We start from the raw sequence: 25,750 nt of genomic DNA on the forward strand, positions 1-25,750 counted from the left end.
AAGTACTTCACTTAAAACACTTCTAGTGCTTTCAGTTAACAACATCAAATAATGAAGTATACTGAATTATTAAAGTCACCTCCCATTTTTAATAGACAGTTTTTAATTTAAGACATAGTAAAGATTCTTCATTTATTTCCTCAACTTCCATGTCACAGTTATTTCTTCCAGAGCTTTTCCCTACGGTTTGCTCCGTAAGGTATCACACTAACTGCATGTAAATTGCTTGAACACACTGATCTTTGCATGTTCACCCGTTCTTACTAAATTAAGTAATTATAAAGTTACCACGTCTAACTATAATAAGATAAAGGCATACACTTCATTCAAATAGAGGTGTATCTCTGATAAAGAATTACAAGGGAGCTTTCCACAGTTTCCACTAGCAGGCATTTCCTTACTTATAAACACTCGACTAAGGAAACATCTCTAAACACAGCGTAAGAAAAAGTACTAACCGATCTTCAACAGCTGTAGCACCAAGTAAAATAAAATCTCTTTCTATCTTCTCGTACACTTCTGCCAATTTCTTTTCTCGGTCCTGGAGGGCCAACTTTGCATTTTGAAGCATCTTCTGTGCATTGCTGTACTCTTCGGCTGTGAGCTTTTTATACGCAACACACAGCGTTCGCAGTCCCTCCTAAAGAAAGTGATCAGAAGAAACAATATGCATTTCATAAATCTCTTCCTAGATTTCCTGCTGCCGTTTACACTGTAATATTTGAAAAATCTGAATGATTTTACTACTAACATGAAGAGTTCAACCGCTTACTTTTATAGCCAAGTGAGTATAGGCTAATATAAAGTAGATAACAAGGGTCAGCTTGATTCCATGCTGCCCTGGAAGCAGTTACAACCTGAGGGATGAACTTTAGTCCTCAAGACGAGAAACAGCCCAGCCACCCAACTATATGTATGGGATTACCAGGGAAAAGATGGTCACGCTGAAGCTCTCCTTTCCTATCTTTATAAGAGGAAGGATGAGTCAGAAAAAATAACGATATAAATAGTAGCTGTGCAGAATCTGATTTTGATGCTGTGTTACAGCAGGAAAAGGGACAAGGACAGGAACAACACATCACAGTAAGGGCTGAAAGTGAAAATCCACTGTGTCATTTCAGTTATGTGAAAACTAGAATTCAGTTGTGGGTGTTTCAGACCAGATCAAACTTTTGGATAGGGTGATATGTAAAAAAGGGAGTATATAGACTGTGTAAGGGAAAAAAAGCTGCCATAACAAAAAAGGAAGTTTTGCAATCTCAAATATGTTACTTCTCCTAACACCATTTAACTGGTGTTTTTTCTTAATAAATATTGATCTTGTAGGTCTTTGTATAGTTCCTTATTACAAATGGAAGGAGAAGAATTCAAAAAATTTTCATGACTAACTTCTGATGAGGGCAGATGCCAGCTGTCTGCCTATATCTTCTTTCAGAATCTTCTGTATGCAGAAGCTGAATGTATCAGTGCTATATCCAATTATCTAGAGTGAAGAGACAGACGGATTTCTCTGCTGATAGACATTGGATTGCTATGACACACGAACACTTCTTTCAGCTTCATTAGCCTCCTTCACTTCTAGTTATAAGGCAACACTTTTGTATAGCAAAGCTTAATAAAACACTTTGGCCAATAGTTTTGAAGTTTTTCTTCATAACAAAACCAAATAATGCTGCATGTATTTTTCATATATCTGCAATAGTACTTTGTTTTCAGTTTGCATACTGGATACCAGTAAATTTTACCCTATTTGTAAGGCTAGCAGTAACATTTCAATGCAATGAGTTTTATGTATTTTTTGACATACACCAAAATTCAATATTCAAAATTCCAAGTAGAATCATGGAATCAGTAAGGTTGGAAAAGACCTCTAAGATCATCTAGTCCAACCACCAGGCCATCCCCACAATGCCCAATAACCATATCCCTCAGTGCCACTTTCATACAGTTCTTGTGTTACTATTTCAGTAAAACCAAGTTCTGAATTTCTTCTAAAGATGGTCAAACAGCTCATAATTCATTTTAAGCAAGCAAAAACATCAGTAGAAGGATGACCGCCACACTGTTTCCCCTTAAGAACTATATTTATTGCTAAATTGTGCTCTAATAGCTTTTCTCTTTTCAGAGCTCATAAAGCAAAAGCAGGAAATCAAAATTAATAAGGCTGAAGACTGAAAAAACAAATGAGGTTTTCAGTGAAGTTTCACTTTGTTTCATTCAAAAATTAATTCAAATTTCTGCAGTTGTTAAAACGACATTCTAAAATGTTAATTGACGGCCCCTGGTATAACACACCTACTGCATCCTGTCACACCAGAACTGCTATTTGGAAGATAAGACAGAGGAAAACCTCAAATAAAGGACTAACACAGATTGCTATATGTACTGCCTATGTATACTTTGGTATAGAACGCCTGGGAAGACAAATCTCTTAAGAGTATCAGTCAGGAGGTCAGGAGAAAGGTTTTGACACTGACAGTACATGAACAGTTCAATAGAAGTTTAATGCCCACTGGAATCTTACCACTGCGTTACGTTCAACTCTGGATCGTATTTGGTCAATTTTGCCTTCCTTAACTCTAGGAAATATGGAAGAATCTGCTCCCTTGCAAAACAGAAATATATCACCTAAAAGAAAAAGCATATGTAATTCGAATTGGCGAGAAATACCTTTATCCAAACTAATAAGCCTTTCAAAAATATTTCTTTCAATAGTTTTAATAACATTTGCATGCATGCTGGTATCCGTTCCCTGTTCTTATAAAGAAAGGCACACAGGCCATGGATGATCAACACTCTGATAAACTCGAAATAAATTTAAGTGAGATAAATACACCTAACAGGAAACAGAACATGGTAGTCCTACCTGTTGAAGATTTGACAATTACACTCATACGTCGTCTTACAGAATCAAAACTCAAAACCTCTAATAATTCAAACCTGAAAAGAAAGAGTATTTTTTAAACAACTCTGCTTTTTCATAAAGCCTAAACTGGTTATTTCAGCTTGAGCATATGGAATAAAATTGCACCTAACATGGAAGGTTATATTAAGTAGTATGAAATATGAAACGACTACAGAATGAAATAACAGGTTGCAAACAATAATTGCGAGGGGGAAATTCAGCTCCTAACTACTTGAAACAGAATCTGTCTGCATAAGGTTCTGTGATCTTCTTCGGTATCCAGTCCCTGGTAACATTCAGTATAATTTATTTTAGCAAAAGATTAGGAACCTTGTAGTAGAACACTATACTGCTTAAAGAGTAACTAACCCACTAGTAATAGTGTGTACATAGGCATAGTGTTAGAACTTGTCTTGTATTAATATTCTACTAATTCTGACCATTACTAAAAGTGCCAACCTAATTTCAGAATTTTTCTTCAAGTGTAGTCTGACAATTTAATCAAATGAAAAAAAAAAACACTTCTTTTTTACCAGTATTATATTGATCATTGCTTTTATGATTTGATTTGATTCTATCTTCCTTTTTCCCTAGGAGGAAAAATGAACACAAGCTCCTGTTGTGCTGTCTTTACATCATTCATTAGTCTGTATACATTAATCATTTACTGTCTTTTCCAGCACAAATATAAATTTTATCATTATTTCCACTCTCTTCAGGATTCATACAGAATAATAGAATCCTTTAGGTTGGAAACAACCACCAAGATTATCTAATGCAACCACTAACCCATCCCCACCAAGCCCACTGACCACATCCCTCAGTGACACAACCACACAGCTCCTGAACACCTCCAGGGACAGTGACTGCATCACCTCCCAGGGCAGCCTGTGCCAATGCCTCATCACTCTGATTTCTGAGAAAATTTTTTTCTTAACATCCAACCTGAACTTCCTCTGGTGCAACCTGAGGCCATCAATTCCTCTTGTCTTATCACTGTTACCCAGGAAAAGAAGCTGACTCCCACCTCACCACAACTTCCTTTCATGTGGTTGTAGAGTGTGATGATAAGGTCACCCCTGAGCCTCCTCTCCTCCAGACTGAACAATGTCAGTTCTATTTCTGATAAGCCAGGATGTCAATGGCCTTCTTGGCTACACTGCTGGCCCACGTTCAGCCAGCTGTCAACTAACAGACACACACATATATATATAAATATTTTGCTTATAAAAGTGATCCGGTGGTTAATTAGTTCATTCAGTTACAAGTCCTTACAACAGCCTGGAATTCAAATCTGTGCAGGACTACAATGGTCATTTCAATAAAAGAGCAGTTTCTAAAAGCTGGATCAGGCCTATGCCTATGAACTGTGATTTGGGCAAGTACCGTTTTCTGTTAAGAAATCATTACCATACAACAAAAGAAAAATATCCATGGTTCCTAAAATTATTAGTAGCTATTAGGTTAGGTTATGAACCGCCATGTCACACTTTTGTTGTTATTTTCATTTTTCTTATTGTATATGTTGTCAAATTAATGGACTAAGCAAAAATATAAAACTATGGGGTGTACTTAAAATTACAAATATTAGTAAAGCACTCCTACTCTTACTAAAATGTAGTTTGTGGCTTTCCTGAATATAAAATTAGTATATACGGAGAGAATGAATTCTTAAACATATCATTAAAAATTCCTTTCCTCAGACACATTTTGTTGTATTTTAAGCACTCACTTCTCTCTGTTATTTTCCCGATTTAAGATCTCCATATAATTGTCCTTCAGGCATAGATAGGTGTAACCAAGCCTGTAAAATGAAACACACACTAGGAGAATCCATACAAGAAATGTGTAATTATCCAGTTTAACATGTCAGACAGATTTAAGATTGAGATTCTGAGAAAAACAATTGTTTTTAGCTCATGAATATGAATAATCACGACTGCATATTAAGAAAATCATCAGCAATAGGTGATTTGATGTTTGTTGTTAGGCTTTTTGTGCTGAAAACAACTATGAACTTCAGTGATTAATTCTCCAGATTAAAAAATTACAATATCTGGTCATGTCCATACCTCTGTATTCCTTCAACTAAAGCAACTTCATCAGGTGATGACGATATATATATGCGAGATCTTCTTGAGAGCTGGCTCTTCTTCAATCCATCCACACTGTCATCATCTTTTACCTGAACAGTGTGGCAAAGACAAAGAGCTCGGAAAAATAGCTCCTCTCTCTCCTAATAAATAAAAGAAATTACTGTCATTATGTGTCATCTCTTTCAAATATTCCTTTGAATTATTATTCTTTTCCTTTAGGAGGTTAGCAATGTCACTGATTATTACTATTAACACATGCAGGCAGTCCTGTATGTCACCTGCCCTTTAAAGGGACCCAAGCCTATACCTGTGGTGGCCACGCAGCTGGTTAATAGTACTAACACTGTCATGGAAGTTGTAAATTGCTGACATGTAAAAGAACTCCAGTGTGCATCTCCATAAAAGGAGTGTGCACATTTTGGCAGCTGGAACCAACAACTTCTATAAAGTTTCAGGTGGTTTGGCAATAGCAGCTTATCCATTTCTTCTTTCTGGTTCAAGAGCCACAGCAGAAAGAGATTTCTACGTATTTAATGGATAACTGGCTGTGTTCTAACTCTATCTTTGTAACTGAACCTTATCTGTGTCTGTGTCAATGTGATTCCAAGACAAAAACACAGCTACTCTGGGAACACGTTTAGATAAGTGAAAATTACAAGGCTGCTGATTTACAATTACATATGTTAAGAGACCTTATATTGCCGCAATGAAGGGTATGGACAAAGTATGATCTGAGATTGTATTGATATATATTTTAAAATATACTGTCAAGTTATCCTGCCCATTTACACAATGCTCAGCTACTGACATGAAGTCGCCTCAACTTTCAAGTAACCTCCTGTGCTTTTCACAGAAAAAAGCCAAAGTGGGTACATGCCATGTGTAATATGTTTCAGATGTGACTACATTATGTCACATTTAAAAGTAAATCAGTTTTAACCATAAGCCATCCTATGGCCACCTTCACTCAGCGATGACTGAATGTATGCACTGAACACTCACTTTTCCCCTGCAAGAGTTTTCTGCCTTGATTTCCTTATTGTAGACAATGTAAAATAGAAACCAGCTATAGCACATCTTTAGCTCTTAACCAGAGAAAGTTCTGTATTTTGGGGTTTTATTTAACTCAGTCTTACAGCTTTATTAAGTTGGGAAACAACTGATTAAGTATCTAAATCTTACTTTAACTAGGAAAGTGTTTATGCTGTCATGCATTTCCTGCAGATATGTACTTCGCTTACCAAAATTCAAGGATCTTATAGTTCTACAATTCCCTTCATCAGCATAATTCAATTTTCACATTTCACTGTGAAAAACATAGACCTAGAAAGAGTCACCATACCTTTCCACTTCCTCCTGGGGAAGAATCTATCATATCAATGCCTGTACAATCATGGAGAATTTGGCCATTGCAAATAACATGCGGTATATAAACATGTCCTTCAATGCAACATTCTACAAATTCCATGTTGTTCTCAGTTAAGGTTCCTGTTTTATCTGTGAAGACATACTCAATCTGCAAATGGACAGAAATTAAAAACAGCAAGAATATGAGCAGAGATCTTCCAAGTTCTCTTCACATAAGTGAAATTATTACTGGGCTACACCTTCCTTAACCTAAGCTCTTTCAGAAAAAGAAGACAAAAAATCCTTTTTTGGATACATGTTCTACTAAAAGATTTTATCTCACAAGAGTACCAGCAAAGCACCATTACTTCTGCCTGATATAACCTGTAATAATATTTAACCTACTTTCACTCTTCTCTTAAGCTCCTTTTTGGTTTTTAATGTCACACTTGTTGCAAAACAGATATTTATGGAAACAAAATGTACCACGGATTCCATTTGGCAGGGATGATTATTTAATGTACATAACCTGGATTCAGATCAGTTACTTTTAGAACAGTACTTGAGCCAGTGTCAGAATTGCCCACTGCAATGAATTTCGTGTAAATGAAGAGTCTGGACTATCGCATACAGTTATATGCAAGAGCATTGTTACTGCCCTGAAAATAATTTTTCTGTCCCAAAATTGAACTTTTAATTCATTTTCTTCTACGATGAGACAAAGCATTAAAGGCTAACAACAGCAAAAACAGAACTGAAAAGTGAACTGTAACAGATATATCTACCTAAGCTCAATTTTGGATTTAAACAATGACAGTAGGGCAATTATTTAGTATTCATCAGATTGTTTAAATAACCTCAATATTTAGCAAATACTTCAAACAAAACAACTACATTTTCTTTCAGTAATCAGAAGTTATTATTTGAACTTTCCTCCAAGATTAACTTTCCTAATATTCACTGATCTGAAAAGGTAATCTTCCAGATTTTCGACGGGTTTCTTATCTGCAGAGACAACACTCGTACTTCATGTTGTTCAAGGTGGACAGGATTCAGTTTTCTCTCATCTAAACTGCTATATTCAGATTTCATATTATATCTATACAAGATACAAAGTGCTACGAAGCAAAGCTCTTATATTCATTCAGTGTGCAACATTCTTTCCAGAAAAAAAAAAAAAAAAAGGAATAAAGTATGTATATCACTAACAAAATTTACCACAAGCATCAATAATGATTAACATTCAACACCTTCATTAGAAATATGAGATTCAATACCTTTTGAAAATGTGGAAGCAGAACCAAGCTCATTGTATTTGTAAAGATATACCAGGTACTGATGAGTCTCATTCTTGTGATTGTGCTTAAATGTAGTAGTACTCAATTATTTTACACAACAATCACAGAATACTTGAAGATGAACAGGACCTCTGGAGGTCACCTGGTCACCAAGCCCTCCTACTCAAGCAGGGCACCCAGAGCAGGGTGCCAAGGGCCATGGCCAGGCAGCTGCCGGAGATCCCCAGGGAGGAGAACCTACAACCTCAGGGCAGACTGCACCAGTGCTCCATCACCCAAACTGTGCAGAGTGCTCCTGGTGTTTAGAGGGAACCTCTGTGTGCCAGTTTGTGACCGTGTTCTCTTGTCCTGGCACTGGGCACCACTGAGAAGAGCCTGGCTATGTCCTCTGTTTAGCCTCCTTTCAGGTATTTATAGACATTGATGACATCTGCCATGAGCCTTCTCTGAGCTAAACACACCCAGCTGTCTCAGCTTCTCCTCAAAGAGAGGTACTTCAGTCCCTTCACCAACTTCATGGACCTTCATCGGAGGCCCTCCAGTATATTCCAGTCTCTCTTTTACTGGCGTGCCCAGAACTGGACCCAGCACTCCAAGTGTGGCCTCACCAGAGCTAAACAAAGTGGAAGGATCACCCCAGCTGGAACCATTCCCCACAGTGTAGACCAGGGGGCTTTTGGTTGCCTTTGCCACAACGGCTCACTGCAGTTTCACGTTCAGCTTAGGGTCCACCAGGATCCCCAGCTCCTTTTCTACAATGCTGCCTTCCAGCACAGTGGTCCCCTGCACACTGTGCCCCATCATTCAGATCTTTAATGAAGATGATATGAAGTGGGCCCAGTACTGGCCACTGAGCTACACCTGCAAGATGCTGGCCTCCAGCAAAAATTCACACCACTGATCACCACACTCTGGGACTTGCTGCTCAGCCAGTTTTCAATCCATAACACTGCCTGCTCACTCAGCACAGACATCAACACCTTGTCTGCAAAGACTGTATAAGAAACACTACGAACAGTGGTGGCCCATACTCCTTAAAACCTCAATAACTAGTTCAGCTGTACAAAAATAAAGTAATATGCAATCTTATTTATTTTATTTGACAACCTATGAAAATTATTTAATTAATGAAGTTCCTAAATAGTTTATTCAAAATGTGTGCATATCTGTGTCAGTATGATGATTTTGTGAATGCAAAATAATAAAGACGGAATTTCTTTCAAAAAAAGCAGAAGGTCAGACAATCATTTTATTGGATGAAACTTTTGTCTGGATATTTGCTATGAGTCTACCAGACAAAAAAGGTATTTCTTTTATCTGGCTTTTACTGTAAGGAATTTAGATGCTTATATAAATCTCCCTCTATAGTTATAGGAGACAAATTACTACCTTCATGAAGTGCTTATTATTTACTAATACATTTAACCATTATAATAATCTATAATATAGATGTATTTTTGTATCTACCTTGCAGGTACCTATGCCAGGTAAGAGTGTGCGTGCCTGTGCATCTGTTCAGTGAAAGTGGAAAAATCCAGCTTAGATTACACACTTACCGTCTAGAAAATTTCACTTTGGTGAGATGATTCAGCCTGAAGTGCAAATGGTTCAGAGGATATATAAATTTGCCATTGCTTAAATGTACAATAATAATACTATTTGAAAAAAAAATCAAATAAGGGACTATTTGTGTAGGAAAAGATAATACAGAACTAATTTCCTAGGTTAGCTACAACGCAATAAAAAGTTATGAAATTCTAAAATGTATTTAAACAATGAAATTAGGAAACACCAACGTAATGAGTAATGTAGTACTTCTAACTCATGGAAATGAATGAAATTGCTTTAAGTGAAGTGTATTCAGGAATTACTCATTAAGCTAAATGTAGGTGTTGTCTATTTCAATACTCAGCATGGTAGCCCACAGGTGTTTTCAGAAACTCTGTGTTGTGTGTTGACCTCCACTGAAGTCACTTAGCTGGGAAATCAGAATTTTTTATTTTAAAAATCTGAAGAAATCAAATACAATTTCTAAATTAATCAGCCCTAAGGAAAATGTATTGTAAAGCTGTAAAAAACTACAGTGACAATTAATTTTTAAATAAAAATTACTATACATCAGTAAAATGTATTTTTATGGTGGAAATAGTTGAAAATCTTGTCATTCGGTGAAATTTACCTGTCCCAACTCTTCATTGAGGTCGGAAGTATTCACCAGTGGTCCTTCACCTGTGTCTTCATCAAACATTTCCTCATCCCACGTAAGGAAATAAGAACCAAGAAATTTCTGCATTTCCACGGTGACATACATGGATACAGGAATAATGTAGTTGAAGAGAACCATGAATGCAAGGAAGTCTGTAAATGCTTGAAGAAACTGCCAAAGAAGCAAGATAAAGATAATAATTCATGTGCCATTAAATACTGAAAGGTGGCTACTTGCATTTGCAAGTCTTATTTAGCTTTCAACATTAAGCAACTCCATTCACATCTCATAGTTTGGCACAGAATGTATACTTTCATGATTTACAGCACAGTTATTCTTTTTCTTTTTAAGTTTTAACTTCGTATTTTACTGTACAGATATGTAGATGGAGAATACATTTACACATTATTGCTGCAAAGTTATAGATCAGCAATGAGAGTGACTGCATATGAAGAGTGTGTACCATCATCACATCATCATGTGTACCAGAAAACAGTAAAAAGGTATATTCACAACTTAGCAGAATACCATAAAATCACAGTAAGCCATCTGAGGATTAACAGATTACATAACCTTCAGACAGCAGCAGTATCATTTAGTGTAAAGAGGAATTTTTCCCCTTCTTGGGATGATTTACTAAAATAATATTCTGCTTTCTGTAATGTAGGGCTGAGTTCATTATAAAGTATCCTTGCTTGACAGTGTCATTGCTCTCATAAAGATGCTGGACGCTGGCAACTCTGTTGGTCTCTAACACTCACGAGAGAGCTGCAAGACTATATGAAACTGAGCTTCTGGGAGGTACTTATACAGCAATTCCTACAGCAGATTGCTTTGAACAGCTGCCGGTTACATGATTGCCAGTAGTTGCGTGATTCCTTCCTGTCCCATGGTCCCTCCAAGAGTTCAGCTCTTTTCTTTAGAAACTCAATGGCAGGAAACTCCAGAACATTTACATATGGATTTTCACACTAAAAAAGAACTTTTATATCCTTGATGAATCTTCAGTTAAAGTTCAAAAAAACCCCACCACATACAGGCTTTCCACAGATATACTATCACCATCCTTAGTAAGTACATAGGCTGTATATACTTTTCAGTAGGAGTCTCACAAATTTAGAGCTTAATGAAATTTTTTTTCGGTATTTTAATTTATTTCCATACCTGATTTCTTTTCCTTTCTGGCTCTGTTTTCTGATTATACCACGGCTCATCACGAAATGGTTCACTCTGCCAGACATACTTCAGGACAGTATTTATTAGCGCTTTACTGATGAGAATACAGAGGTATACAATAAGGAATACATTCATTGATCTAAAAAATAATAATAAAAAATTAAAAATAAATAAAAATTCCACTCGTATGCAAACTACAGAGTTCATTTAAAAAATACTCTACTTGTGTTTCAGCCTAATATTTGCTATGATGTTAAATAACTTCCCCTGAAGATAAGGGTTATAAATTCTATGTATGCCTATATGGAACATGCAATTTTAGATTAAGCATGGAAAACCTGTCACAAATTAGCTTTGCATGACTACAGTCGGTCCATGCTAAAGGAATTAATTCTACTAAATTCAATCTAATTATATGGTTAAACAGTGTTAGGATATTGAAGCACATAATCTTGGAAAAAAAGTCAGTAGGTACACTCTAACCAGTGAAAGAAAAGTCTGCTGGAACAGCAAAGCATACTTTATCTCAAAAAATGTAAGCACTGCATTATGATGGTTTCTTTTTAACATATAGTAATTGTTCAGTATTGAGAACCTAATCTATCTGAGGTTATATGAGTCATTTCATAATTCAAAAATGAAGCATGCAACATGCAGAAGTTCCTCTACTTCTTCCATTGTTTAAAATAAATAAATCACATACTTTTAGCCCATTGAAAATATTCCCTTTTATACACCATTCCAACATGCAGTTTTCCACCCCAAAATAAATGTTTGAAATATTACTTTTCTACAGCAGATCGTTTCTGTGACTTTGACTGGTAATTTAATGCCATTTTTGTTTCCATGCCAGTGTAGATAGCAACACCTGAAATGAGACAACTTGTTTTACTAAAGATTACGCAGTACAATAACTTATTTGAATAAGAACACAATTCTCTAGATTATTAGACCCCATCCATTATTATACCCATGCCTACATAGTTTCTATAGACTGAAGAAAAAGGATACAAATTGAGATGATACGCAAAAATAAAGTGGCTTTAATATTTTGGGGAAAATTTAAAGAAACACATCTCACTCTAGAATCATTTTTCCCATTTCCTTGCATTTTGATGTTTGGCAGGTTTTGTTTGCTTGTTTGTTTGTTTGTTTGGCTTTAATTTTAAAACATAAAGAATACGTTGTGCAAGACAATCCAACTAGGGCTAAACTACAGGATAAATCCAAGAAGAACAGAAGAAGGCTACTGATTTAGTTTTCTTCAGGAAATGCTAATAATTTATGAAGAGAGATCTTCTGATATTACTGAATTCCTCTTAAAATTGCATTTTGTGTGACTAACCCTCAGAATATTAAATACAATAACTAGAAGCAAATGTTAACGAGAAAATGGATTTGAAGTGCAGAGTAAATCAGCACAATGCTAAAATAATACAGTTTTGGACATGGATCATTCTGTGTTAATGGCAAACACTGCATATGTTACACAGATCAGAAACAACCACTCACACATCTCTGCCTGGTACACAAGTTGACTGAGATCTTAAAATCATGCCCTGAAGTTTAAAGAAATACTACAGTCTAATTGTCTTAGTTCATCAATTTCAGATACCAATTAAAAGAAAAGAGGGCAAGTCCAAATCAACATACGCTTTTCATCCTTTTTGAAATTCCATGTAATCAAGGCAATTCACACACATACAAAATTCACTGGATAGTAGAAAGTCTAATTTTGAGTCAGAAACTGTTTAAGTTGGTTTTTTTTATCAGCCATATTTATATCAAAATGGAGTATCTGTCTATTCTGATGATTGAGCAAAACAGATTTAACATTTTTCAACAGGATCATTTACTTCTTTGGGACAACAATATTAATCCACAGTGCCTGTTCAAAACCCCTATATTCAAATGAAGAATGTGTGTCATCTTCATCATCTTTGAAGACTAAACTCCTCCCAAAAATCTCTACAGTCGTTATACATCATTAATACTTATTTTACTGCAATTATACCATCAGTAAACCTTATTAAAAAGTTGTAAATCAAGTGTTTCAGTAGAAATCATACACATAGTAGTAACTCCACAATTGCAAGCCTGTTTGATGTTTGCATATTACTTCAGCATCCTCTGAGATAATTAATACAAATATTTACCAAAGATTTTTTCTGTATTCTTTAAAGTGGCTCCTCTAAGGAGCAGATTTTCAGATCCTAATGGCCTGCAAAAGATAAACATTACAAAACATAAGTATTTAGAAAGAGACAACAGGATTTAATGGAAGCCACTGAAGACGGAAATTAGTTTTACTCAGTGAATTAATTCATTAATTAATGGTACTTAAAGATTTTAAGTGAAGATTAAAAAACATACAGATGCCTAAAATTAAAGTTATAAACTCACAATCCAAAGGTAGCATTAGCAATCTCATTTTGAAACATGTAGAAAAAAAGTGTTTTTCATTTCTTTCCAGTATTGAAAGTCAGTGCATCTAAAAACCACATCTGAAGATATCTAAATAATATCAATTATCCTAATTGTAAGGTGATTATTCTTAACAACACCAAGTCTTTTTTTAGGTTTGTGTAAAGTAGAGCTTCCTGCATGTTAGAATTACTTGTTAAAGATTCTGTCACTGTATTTCAATTATAAATGCTATACGCAGTCTTGCTTGAAACTTACTGTATACTTTTCAAAGCATAAAGATCAGTATAGGTAAAATAATTTACTAAGAAGTAGGTGGAATTACCTACTTCTTCCCATGCTGTTTAAAGATGGCATTTTGGAGCACATGTAACACAAACCACTATGACAGTGCGAAACCAAGGGCTGCTTTATTGACAGACAGCATGCAGAATTGCATGGATGACATTTTAAACTACTGCCAGGCTCTATTTATATATCCAGGGAGGAAAAAACAACAAACAAATAACAACAAAACACCACCCAAGAAGTAACCTCAACATTTTTGGATGTTATTCGAAGTGTTCTTGTGGTAAAAGATAACTACAAAAAAAAAAAAACCCAAATCAAGAAACTCTAACGAAACAAACATAAACTCCAGGGCTACTAATTATGATGTAGAACATGCAACTAGCTCCATTTAAACCAGCTGTGTGATGTTACATGAATGAGTTGGGCTATAGAACATTGTATCCAACACAGTAAAATAAATCCCAATAGTAATAGTGCTGTTCCAGGAATACATGCCTTAAAGCCAGAAGATTTCTTCCAGTTCACACTGTTAGACGCAGGCTATTGCTGTTTTGATTTGATAAGAGTGCTCTTTGGAATCGTATTTTCCACATATTTTCCTTTTTCTTCCCACCTATTGACTAAGAATCTTGAAGGAAGAAAAAGTTTTCACAGCAGACCGTAGCAATCTGCTTTCAAGTGACACATCACTCAACATGGAAAGGACAGGTGGATCCTGGGGAGGGTAAGGATGCCCACTACCTAGAAAAGGGAAGCTGTAACTAGGGCAGTTTGTGAGGCCAGTGCTCTCTGCCTGCCCTCTGATTTGAGAGATCCCTAGCAAGAATTCAGCCCAGAACAGCCAACAGAGGAGTGAACTGCTCTGGATGGTGGCAGATTTTCACTATTTCACAGTGCAGGCATACATATGTTTCTTGAGAGACCTTTGACACTAACAGGCTCAGCAGCCAGGCTTTCTTCCCTCTTTGTTTACTGATAGAAAATTACCAGACCCATGAGCTTAAGAAGGCACTTTGCCAGAATGGAGTAAATTCTCACACGCTGAACCTTGGATATAATAAATGAGAAGACTTCCTTTTATTAGCTTGTCTTTTTGTGGTATAGATCTAATCAAAATCAGGTATGCAGATTCTTTTCCTTGCTTGTATACAGAAGTTCCTAGGCAGAAGAGACATGAAGACCCACAACACTTTTGTACTGCTTTGTTATTCTTCGCTGTTTGCTGGAATGGTCTGGGCTGCAGATTGCTCCCTGAACAGAATGCATGTCATTCACTTCAGGATGAAACTTATTTGCTCAGGAGGCAGATCCTCCTAGGTGCCAGGCCCAAAGTAACAGATCATTTCCTACACCTCATATAAAATCAGTTTTCTTGGATGCTGCCTTCTTGATCACTCACAACACTGCAGACAGTTCAGATAAATACACAAATCCTTTCCTCAGTAAAACTAAACATGATATTAGCATGCTCAATCTCCAAGAAGAAGGAAGAAGAAGAAAGAAGAAGAATGACAGGAATACACACAATTCTCTGCACACTCTTTGGTATACTGCAGACCCCATGCTGATGGAGCAGTCTTATCAAAGCTCTGCCAAAATACTTATCAACAGCATTTACAAACCAAATACAGATCAAATAAAAACTCAGCCCAGTGTTGGTGAAACAAATGTAATTTTAATTATTGATACATACTTAGCCCTAACAACGATTAAGTGTATAGAAATGCTGCATTTTCCTTACCTTGCTGTAGGCTCATTTCTATCATGGTAAACATTTATTCGACCAACAAATCTGCAAGGGAAATATACAAGTAGCTTAATAGCAGTGCTATTGCTAGTAGCAGTTGGTGTATTCCTATGTGTGTATGTCTCAACATTACCATTTTCTTAATGTACAAGGACATGCAATTCTCTTCATATACAGACTTGTATATGCCACACACATATACAAAAACCAAAGCAAATTATTCTCACTTTTAAAATCTTTAAGGAGTATATATGTGAACAGATTATCTGAGAAAAATTTTGTTCAAGGTTTTGTGATCATTCACATGTTTTTCTTGTATCCTTGGGGTGAATTAAACACACATTTGTTCTTAAATACAAAAATAGTTAATGAACAGTGTATTGAACAGAGACCTACAACTAAGAGTGGATCTACAAGGAGTCTGCAAAGATGCAACATGAGCATAACATATTGCAGGTTCATTGTTAACAATAGCAGATGTAAATCCATCATTCATATAATCTTCCTGAAAATTTTGATTTTTTTTTTTGGCCAACTACTGATTAAGAGCTCATAGTAGGAGCAGGAGAAATGTCTGCTCTGCCATTTTCTTGTTGTTTGTTTGTGCTTGGATTATTAATCTGTAGTTTCTTTGTAGGAATCTTTGTGAGTCACTTGCTTATTTTGTGAGGTTAGTTTAGTTAGAACTAGGTAATATAACCCAGAACTCTCCATAACCAGGTACAAACAAACTGCCATACTTCACAATACACTGAAAATGGACAAATGAGTCAGGGTGTCAGTGTCAACCTCTCCACAGGGCGGAACACCCACTCTTCCCCAGGGATACTTCTGAAACTGTGGACCCTCTGACATACAGACTGCATGAGGATGCCAGCATCAGTATGTACATTAAATATTAGTAAAACATATTTTTTTTAGATTAAAAAATAAATCTAAGTAGGAGTTCTAACATTTCCTTCACACACCTCAGTGAACAGTCCTGCACATCCTCTGAGCTGTGTGCAGCCCACTTTGGAGACCCATGCCCTAGAGCAGATCTCTGACCAATCTGCTGGAGAGGAGCATGGATGGAAGACTAAATTGATTCCAGACTCATTTTGGGGCCCACTCTAACCTGCCCATGGGCCCAATCTGCACGCAGATGCAGTCAGGATTTTTTAACGATGATATCCTTCTATTGGTAGAATATGTTAAATAAAATAGGTAAGAATTATTTTCTTACTTATAAAGGTCAGGCTGAGGTTGTTCACATTCAATGGTAGCATGTAGTGCATCAATTTCTTGTTCACTGTGAAATGCCTTTGTATCTTGAACGGCATAGTGTGTCTGGAATGAATAAAAAGATGTATATACATTGAAAAATTTAGGACAGAGATATAAGGCATTTATCTGTAGATATACTCTGTTTCATTGTGAAAAGATGTGCTAGCTTTTACATATTTCAATTAAGAAGCACTTTTAAATGTTCCTTAGTGGGTATCTGCATACATTATTTGCAGTACATTTGCAGTATATTTGCAGTAATAAATCAGGTTAGCATGAAAGCATATAAGTACAAAAATGCGTGGAAATCATCTCTGTAATCTACATGCCTGTACTATACACAGACTGCAAAAAAAAATCTTTTGAATATTTTCATAAATTAATGTAACATCAAGAAAAAAGAACTCAACTTGCACAAACTTATACACATCAGTGCATCCGCTCACAAATATATGCATGATTATATTTTTTTTCTCTGTAAAAAAAACAAAACCCAACCTAAAAGCAAATTTTGCCTTAAGAAGAAAGTGTAAAACATTTTATTACTTTATGACTGGATTCACCATCCAAACTAGCTGTTGTAACAAAGCACGTTCCATCTCCTCTACTACTTGATAGAAATATTAAGTCACATGGGAATGTTTCATCTTCTTTTACCATCACAATATCACCAACCTAGAGGGAAAAAAAAAATGTATCATGTGGCAGCTCAAAAACTTCGGTTCATTCAAATATCTTGAAAATTCATACATCTTATTCAGACCTGGATGTTACCACAGGAGTATATAACTACAGAACTATATCTGAGAACTACACTTTGTGGAATGAATCAGGTTTACTGCGTGCTACCTTTCAGGATCTCAAACCATTGTGCAAGTACTGAATTATGAAGCTTTGTAATGTTATTTGAGAGACAGAAGATATACCCTTGCTTCAACAATAATTACAACAAAATACTATTTCAAAAACAGCTGGAGATGTGGACTGCTTTCTTTTGCTCTTGAGGATAAGCATCTCAGAACAGTGTAATTAGAGACAGTTGAAAGCAATGTAAGAATTCCAAGTCTTTCAGTGAACACAAGGACATATTTTCAGTAGGATTTGTCACTAGAAGTCCATCCTACTCTTTATCCATGTTTAAAGGTGAATAAATTAATCATCATTAATGCAAACATAAGAAAGCATCTTACAGTCTGTTAAACAGTGCAACTGAACAGCCAATCAACTACAGATTCAAGAGATTACTGTAAAGCATCCCTCTGAGAGAAACAGCCTTTTATAAACTGTTAGAACTCATATTTTACAAGGGAAAAATTAAAAAATGAACAAAAGGTAAAGAAACAGTGCATGTTTTAAGAATATCAGTTTCAATTTAAAAAATCATCGTTAAACACCTACTAGAGATACCTTTATGTCATAAGCTATTATTATAAGATTCTGCTTAATCATTAATCTTGTGATATAGTTTTAAGCTGAATTCTAATATTCCTAATAACCTGCCAAGATTTGGCTAATTCTAGTTAAGCAAAATTGTCTGCTATCAGCAGTTAAAAATGAAATTGTGATAGCATTGATATGGTTTACTAAAACGTACTGAAGAACTACTGAACAATGATGCTAAAACATTTAACTTGTAGGTAAGAATAAGGCTTAATTAAAAGACCTGACACGATGCGTAAGGGTACTATTGGGTACTTCATGCCTAGGGGAAAACTTTTACCAACAAGTTAAGTCTTGGGATGTTCAAATTTAGGAAGGGATTAATTTTCTCATATACTTCCTTCTTACTACATGATTTTTCCTATTTCATTCTGCAGACTCAGGCAAGTGAAGGTACGTAGTGAGACAGTGAAGTGGTAGGTTTGGAACTAGAGGTAGTGGACACCTTGGCTGGAGCCAGCCTGAACAACACGGAACATTCATCGTGAAGAGCAGTGGAGTTTGTCCGACCAGACTGCTGCTGTAGTTGTCATACTCTAACAAGTGTCTCTGAGGGAACTTGCCCATTTGCCACAAAATCATTACTCATAAAAGACAGTGATGTGGAAAACTATAATAAAACACTCAAAATAAGAACTTTATCAAAAGCACATAAAACACTATTAGGGCATTATCTTGAATAAACTGTGAACAGACAGAGAATCCAACTGGTAAAAGAGGCAATTTTAAGAAGATCAGGTAATTCGATTGGGTTTACCAGCCCTCTTTACCACTAAAAACATTAATTTAACTGTCAGCTATCTAAACCACAATGACATTACTGCAAATTTAATCATCTCTGCAGATGTTGCTGAAGAAAGATCCCAAATTGTTCAGAAAGCCAGGAGGCTGGTTGAGCAATCAAAGCCCTCTTGTCAGTCAAGTGTCACAGTAAAAACATGCAGGAGAAAAAAACTGTACCTGGAGTAAAAAATATTTGCACATCAAAAAGTGAATTTTCAGATACAGCTCAAAGACAAACAAGTTCTCTTCATTCTGATTTTCACAGGTCATAGCGTTGAGTGGTCCTTATTATTTACTAATTTATCTAGCAAGATTTGTCTCTGTGAGCTATGGTATACAAATCAGTCTGCAATCCAGGAGCAAACTATAATAAAACAGCCTAACCAAAAAATAAATTAAAAATCAGTTTGCAGTAGAAAAAAGGGCAGGAGTCAAGAAAAAAGAAACAGTAAACAAAATACTAACAAAGTGCTCTTGCGATGATATCTGCCAATGTGTCAGTTAAAAAGAAATCTCATCTTTTAGCAGTTCTTTTTCCTTCCCTTAATGAAACGTCCACAGGCTTTTAGGGGCAGAAGGATCTGCCTTTATGTGATCTGGTCTGTTTTCTTGCATAACACAGGTCCGAGAATTTTACTCTGTCACCCACAGACAGATACCCTCTCCACACAAATATTTCCTATGCCTGCCTCTCCTACCCTTTAGTTCCTTGAAATAGTCTCTGAAAGGCAAAGAACCAGGGAGAAATTGAGAAAATATATGCAAGGGATTCATTAATGTAATGCAAATTCCAATTCTGTGCTACATCATTCACTTTATATAGAATGGATAATTGTTTAGGTACGTGGAATACTGAGCAGCACATCATGTCTTAGTTCTATTTATTTATTTATTTAGTTAGTTAGTTATCTATCTATCTGGAAGCTGTAGGCAGAAACTACCATATTCAAATGAATGGTCACAGCAGGAAGGCAGAGAACCCTGTAGATCAATTTATGCCCAAATGAAGCTGAGCAGAAAAAGATATTCCTAACAAAGATATTAGAAATATGGGGAGACCAAACAAGCATCTATCAGATCTTGCTAAATTTTAAAGATCATAACAACGACAACTTCATCTGCTCACAAAGAAAAAAAAAAGAAATTTTATGGAAATAACCTTCAAATTATCAGGAAAAGTACGTAGAAGCACCGAGAAGACCAATAAAGAGGTTGTGATTTGATGGGAAATGAAGGAAGTATTCTGAATGTGTTTTTCTCTATAAGAAATAGGACAAATTGGTAGGGTTGACTGTCATAATTGGGCTTAAGTAAGTTATTAATGTGCATACCACAGAGAATCACAAATGGAGAAAAGACAAAAAAACAAATAATGAATGAAACATTTCAAGTTCAAAAATGAAACACGAAAGCAACAGTTATGAGAGAAGACTTAACAGTGCATAGATAAAGCAGAAACATGTCTAGCTTCTTAAAATACTTAATTCAGAGGCGCACAATTAAAAATTAGTTGATTTAAGGTCCATTTTATGGAGCTTATCATGACATGTAATAAATACATTTTCTACACTACATTTCTGTGCAATTCTTTTTACAAAAAGTGCAAAGCAAACCTGACTCCTAAAGTCTATTAAGTCATAGTTACTTACTCTTAATTTTCGGCTTTGCTTTCTAACCAGTTTACCATGTTGAATGAAATGAACAGGGCATTGGTTCATTGCATTGTCAGCTTTATGTCGAAGCCAATCTTCATAACCCTAAAAAACAGTGAAATGGAATGATGCAGTGATGCACATTTGGCTATAAAGACACAGAACAGTTTTATCTTGCAACAGAAATTAAAAAACAAAAGATTCTTAGCCAAAATAAGGAAAAAAGAAAAGATTTTCACTAGAATAAATGAAATTGTGGTACAGTCATGTTGCACGTATATGAGAAAGAGGATTCACTGTTAAAATTAGTTAATAAAATCATATATTTTAATGAAGACAATTTGATAAATAGGGATGTCTATAACATATGGAACAATTTCTGATGTTTAAGTGATCACCTTTTGTTCACACCCCAACTCTTGAGTAAGCACAAAGTATTTATAGAATATATAGAATATATATAGAATATAGTATTTATTGAAATTGCTTCTAAAAAAGTAGAAGTGTGAAAATCACATTTTGGAAAATTAGGACTCCATATTGAAAGATGACAAAAGTGAGACCACGAGTGAAGGCGGTCATATTTCCTGACTGCTGTACAATTACGTCAAACTTTTTAACCCTACATACAAACTATCAGTGCTGAAGACCTTTGTTTGGAGAAGTTTTGCACATTGCCATACTGATCACTGAATTATCCCATAAATTGATTTATTATGTCAACAGTCAAAATGACTTTCCATTCAAAAGGTCCTGCAACGGGCTAAAGATTGGAGATGACAAAGACACTAGTGGTTAAGAGAAAAAATACCATAAAATTCACATCTGACTCTCTTAGGCACATTTGAAAACCCACTGTAGAATAAGAGTATCACTACTTTGGATACTCTCAGAGACAATTTGGAAAGTCACAGGGTCTTTAAAACTCTAGTGGAATAGCCGCTCCAGACAAGTGGTGTTCACTTGGCACCTGACTTGGACAGATGCAGCTGCTTTACTATGCACAGCACATCATAATCCAGACTTGAATAGTCCACTGTTTAACTACATTAAGACTACACTAAGTGCAACACTTCAAATCTTAACAGTAGGAAATGACATCTAAATTACCAGCCATTGCATGATCCTAACTTAAGCTCATATCAAGAGGTGAATCCCACTACAGACAATCCTCAACTATATATACTTAGCACTGAAAGGCATGAAAACACGACACGTTATAGTTTCTTGGAGAACTAAGACAGGAAACATCTGTAGTTAGCATAAAGACAATGAAGATAACCAGTTATCATATTAAGAGATGATCAAAACTACTCTCTGTACTGGGTCTGGATGAAATGAAGTGAGCTTTCTTCACAGTACCTCATATGCTACTGTGCTTTGCAATTTGGGTTAAATGGTTAGTAACACCCCAATGTTTCTGTGACTACTGAACAAGGGATGTGGAGCATCAAGGCTCTCTTTACAATCTCTCCCCCTCAGGAAGCCAGTAGTCTGGGGATGGGCAAGTGGGTGGGAGCTGACATTGCCTGCAGAACAGACCCAAAACTGACCAAAGGGATGTTCTATACCAAGTGGTGTCATTCCCAGCAAGAAAAGCTTAGGGAAAGGAAGAGGAAGAGGGTACATCTATGATGATAGTATTTTGTCTTCCAAAGCAAGCACTGAGCATGCCAAAGCCCTGCTTTCCAGGAATTGGCTGAATGTCTTCCTTCTGAATTGATTTCTTTTCATTTTTTTGTTTGTTTGTTTTTGCTTTGCTTGTATACACAGCTTTTGCTTTCCCTATCAAAACATCATTAACTCAATTGTTGTATCTTTTTGCCTTGTATTTTCTGCACGTTCCATGGGAGAGCGATGTTAGCTAGATGTTGGCCAGGGTCCACTCACAACACCCTCATTTTTTGTTTGTTTGTTTGTTTTAATCTTTAATCATCATAGTCCTGGAGATAATACAGAACACCTACACAGAAGTTTAGAGCTAAAATGGGGAGCATTCTGACTGAGACACTGTCTTGATATCCAGCTTCCTCAGGAAACTATTCTTTCCCAAACACAGAATACTAATAAAATAAGAGACCTTTTTAGTGCTCATGAAAAGTACTAATTCCCTTGAGTGGCCTAGTAAAAGATACTTGAAGCAATCTCCCTGCTATGTAAAGAAGTTATTGGTGCCTGAACCCAAAATATCCATGAAATGGAACTAACTCACTGTGTCACTGCGTTCTCACATTGAGAGGCTGTCCTAAAGGAGCAGTTATCATTAGATTGGACTGAAGGTAAAAAGCCAAATAAATAAAATCATTCTACTTGATATTTGTGACTATTACTTTAGGAGCTCAGTTTTAGAAACTACTTTGTGGCTGCAGTAAGATGGTACAGTACACAAAGATGAAGAGTATTATAGCCACTAAGTGCACCTGTTATAAACTCACATTCTAGTTCAAATCTAGTAAAATTTTGGATGAGTTAAGCAAGGTTTATGCCAGATAAGTTATTCTTTGCACTCCTTCAAGGGGCCTGAAACTGTCAAAGACAACAAATTCAGCTCTAGCTTAATCAGAGCTCTCTCGTTCCTGACAACAAACAACGTCTCTCGTTCCTGATTAAATCTTGATCCAGACCAAGTTTAGATTACCAGAAGGCTCTGATAATGCACAGATCTGATAATCATATTAAAGTATTAATAGTAATAAATTAAAATATTCAATATTCATCTGAGATTGCACTAAGATGAGACTGCCATGAGATTCCATCTACGTTTAAGCGCTCGTGTTAACTGGAACACTGCAGCATTAGGGTACAGCATGAAAAACTTTTTCCTTTTGGTAGTACTAGCATGAAAATGAAATTACAAACCTGTATAATAATACAAACCTACATTATGCAATTTTGTTCTGTGAAATCAACTTTTATTACTGTCTATTATACTCACTGAAGGAGCAAGAACTGATTTCTAAAAATTACTTCAATATTATGGATTAATTTCCACACTGAAAATGAGAGAATACTGTAATATCTATTGAATAGTAGTCTATAGAAAGCACTGCAGCTATCATTATGAACTGTACGTTATCATCGACATATACTGAAGATTTCAGCCAAAATATTTTTTGTTATCTCTTCATTCTGCAGAGCATACAGAAATCTAAAAAGTATCAGCAGTTTCATCTTACAAATTTTTCTCATTCTTACTAAGCTCATTTTCAGTCTTTATGGAAAAAATGTAATAGGATGCGGACAGCTGCTCAGTAACAGACAAAAGTCAAATGTACTGAGTAAATACAAGAATGCAGATGATTCATTTGGACACAAGAATATCAAAGTTTTAAAATAATTTATAAGCTTGTGTTGAATTTGTGAGACATCTTATAGCAACCAACTTCTATTATAGCCACAAAAAAACCCAAAAACAACAACAACCATTACTCTGTCCAAGTTCATCACAATAATTCTTTAGGCATTGACCTAAGATGGCCTAACACAAAAAGACAGGGAGAAATGAAATGCTACACAAACAGATTTTTTTTCCTTATATTTACTTTTGCTAAGAAAACTTCTTACCTGTTTGATAGCTGTTACAGTAATGACAAATAAAAGTGGAAGTCCGCTTGTAACTGGACTAGTAGGTGTATCGATGATCAACTGCAACAAAAGGAACAAATATATTTTGGTTATATTTATATAAATGTAAGCAGTGAATTATGCAATCAAGACATTTCAAATACTCTTTTCACTGATATGTTACAAAGTACCATGGAACTTCAACTAAATAGGGCAGTACTTTAATATGATTTTAAGAATATTATGTAATACCAAGAAAAAATCAGGAAATAATTACAGGCTAAAAAAAACCCTATAATGCTATGATGGCTGCTCCAAAAATAATGCCTCTTGTTTTACTGCATTGGCCCACAACGTCAGAGGTGGACATTGGTGGTACGGCAGTAGAGGTTGAACCTTCCCACCAATTCTGTTATTGCTAACTATTCTAACATCGCTGTACGACAGATGGCAGCAGAGGGGCACTGTGACACTACAGCGTCTGACATGGAAAAGCATCTGAAGCAAAGATGTGGAACTGAATTTCTCCATGCATAAAAAATTGGCATCGACTGACATTCATCAGTGCTTACTGAACGCTGTACAGACCAAAGAATGGATGTGAGCACAGTGAGGTCATGAGTGGTGCATTTCAACAATGGCAACAGCAACACTGGGTGCAGATTTCCACTGGTGCAGATTTTTTATAGGTGCAACATGCAGGCCCTTGTTCATCGTTGGCAAAAATGCATAGCTAACAGTGGTGACTACGCTGAAAACTAGCACTCTGTAGCTGAAAATTTGTTCTATCAAACAGTGTTATTGTGCTCTTTGTATCTGTTGTCATTTCCATGGAAATAAATAGGAGGCATTACTTTTGGAACAAGCTACATATATTTAGATCACATTCAGATACTAATGCCTAGAAAATAAATTTTATTTACTCGCAAGAGCTTAAGTATGAGAGAAAGTGGAAAGCTGCAGCTTTGGAGACAAAGCTGAGCAGAATCTGAAATCAGCCTACTTCTGTTTTCATGTTGCACAATGCAGATGTTCTTATGCACACAAAGAGTAAATTCTGAAATACTGAGCTGTGACTTCTGCAATTATATGAGAAAGAGGTAGAATCCAAGGGACAGTTCAGTCTGTAAGAAAATCAAATTATTCGGAGAATCCAAATAGCTCTTCTTTTTATGTTGTCTGGCAAGCTGAGTGATAGAGCCTTTCATTTAATAGATTGTTATTTTTTAATACATTTAAGTGATTGTGAAAGGTTCAGAATGAAGATGTATAGAAAGCAACAAATTAATTACTGGAGGTAAAAATTACAAAAACAAGAATTTAGGTAGTATGCTAAGCAAGCACTGAAGAAGCATCCATACTTTGATTTCTCTGCAGGCCTTAATGACGGGCACTTGGAAAATTTCTGTAAAAAGAATGTTCTCTTATAAAAAAATATAACTTTTAGCATAACTAGCAAAATTTAGTCATCAACATAATTTACAAGAATGGTTGTACTCATCTGGATGCTTACTTACTACAAAATAAAGATTAAAATTCTATTGCATTTAATCAA

At 35.7% G+C, this 25,750-nt stretch overlaps 1 protein-coding gene across 3 annotated transcripts in view; it reads right to left on the bottom strand.

Moving 5' to 3' along the window:
* Window positions 1-25,750, bottom strand: part of ATP11A (ATPase phospholipid transporting 11A) — a 120,856-nt gene that overhangs the window by 24,712 nt on the left and 70,394 nt on the right. For 2 of the 3 annotated variants that reach the window (XM_040662539.2, XM_046906768.1), the window contains exons 4-18: window positions 24,196-24,276; window positions 20,629-20,736; window positions 17,303-17,431; window positions 16,716-16,819; window positions 15,485-15,535; window positions 13,185-13,249; window positions 11,815-11,896; window positions 11,017-11,167; window positions 9,826-10,023; window positions 6,344-6,517; window positions 4,978-5,141; window positions 4,638-4,709; window positions 2,867-2,940; window positions 2,525-2,628; window positions 459-640 (exon numbers count right to left, since the gene is read on the bottom strand). In XM_040662539.2, coding sequence (XP_040518473.1) covers window positions 459-640; window positions 2,525-2,628; window positions 2,867-2,940; window positions 4,638-4,709; window positions 4,978-5,141; window positions 6,344-6,517; window positions 9,826-10,023; window positions 11,017-11,167; window positions 11,815-11,896; window positions 13,185-13,249; window positions 15,485-15,535; window positions 16,716-16,819; window positions 17,303-17,431; window positions 20,629-20,736; window positions 24,196-24,276 — 1,739 coding nt within the window. The remainder of the gene's footprint in view (window positions 1-458; window positions 641-2,524; window positions 2,629-2,866; window positions 2,941-4,637; window positions 4,710-4,977; window positions 5,142-6,343; window positions 6,518-9,825; window positions 10,024-11,016; window positions 11,168-11,814; window positions 11,897-13,184; window positions 13,250-15,484; window positions 15,536-16,715; window positions 16,820-17,302; window positions 17,432-20,628; window positions 20,737-24,195; window positions 24,277-25,750) is intronic. The other variant, XM_040662546.2, reaches the window with a different exon arrangement.

The sequence above is a fragment of the Gallus gallus genome, chromosome 1 (genome assembly GCF_016699485.2).
Source record: "Gallus gallus isolate bGalGal1 chromosome 1, bGalGal1.mat.broiler.GRCg7b, whole genome shotgun sequence".
In the NCBI taxonomy this organism is placed as follows: Eukaryota; Metazoa; Chordata; class Aves; order Galliformes; family Phasianidae; genus Gallus; species Gallus gallus.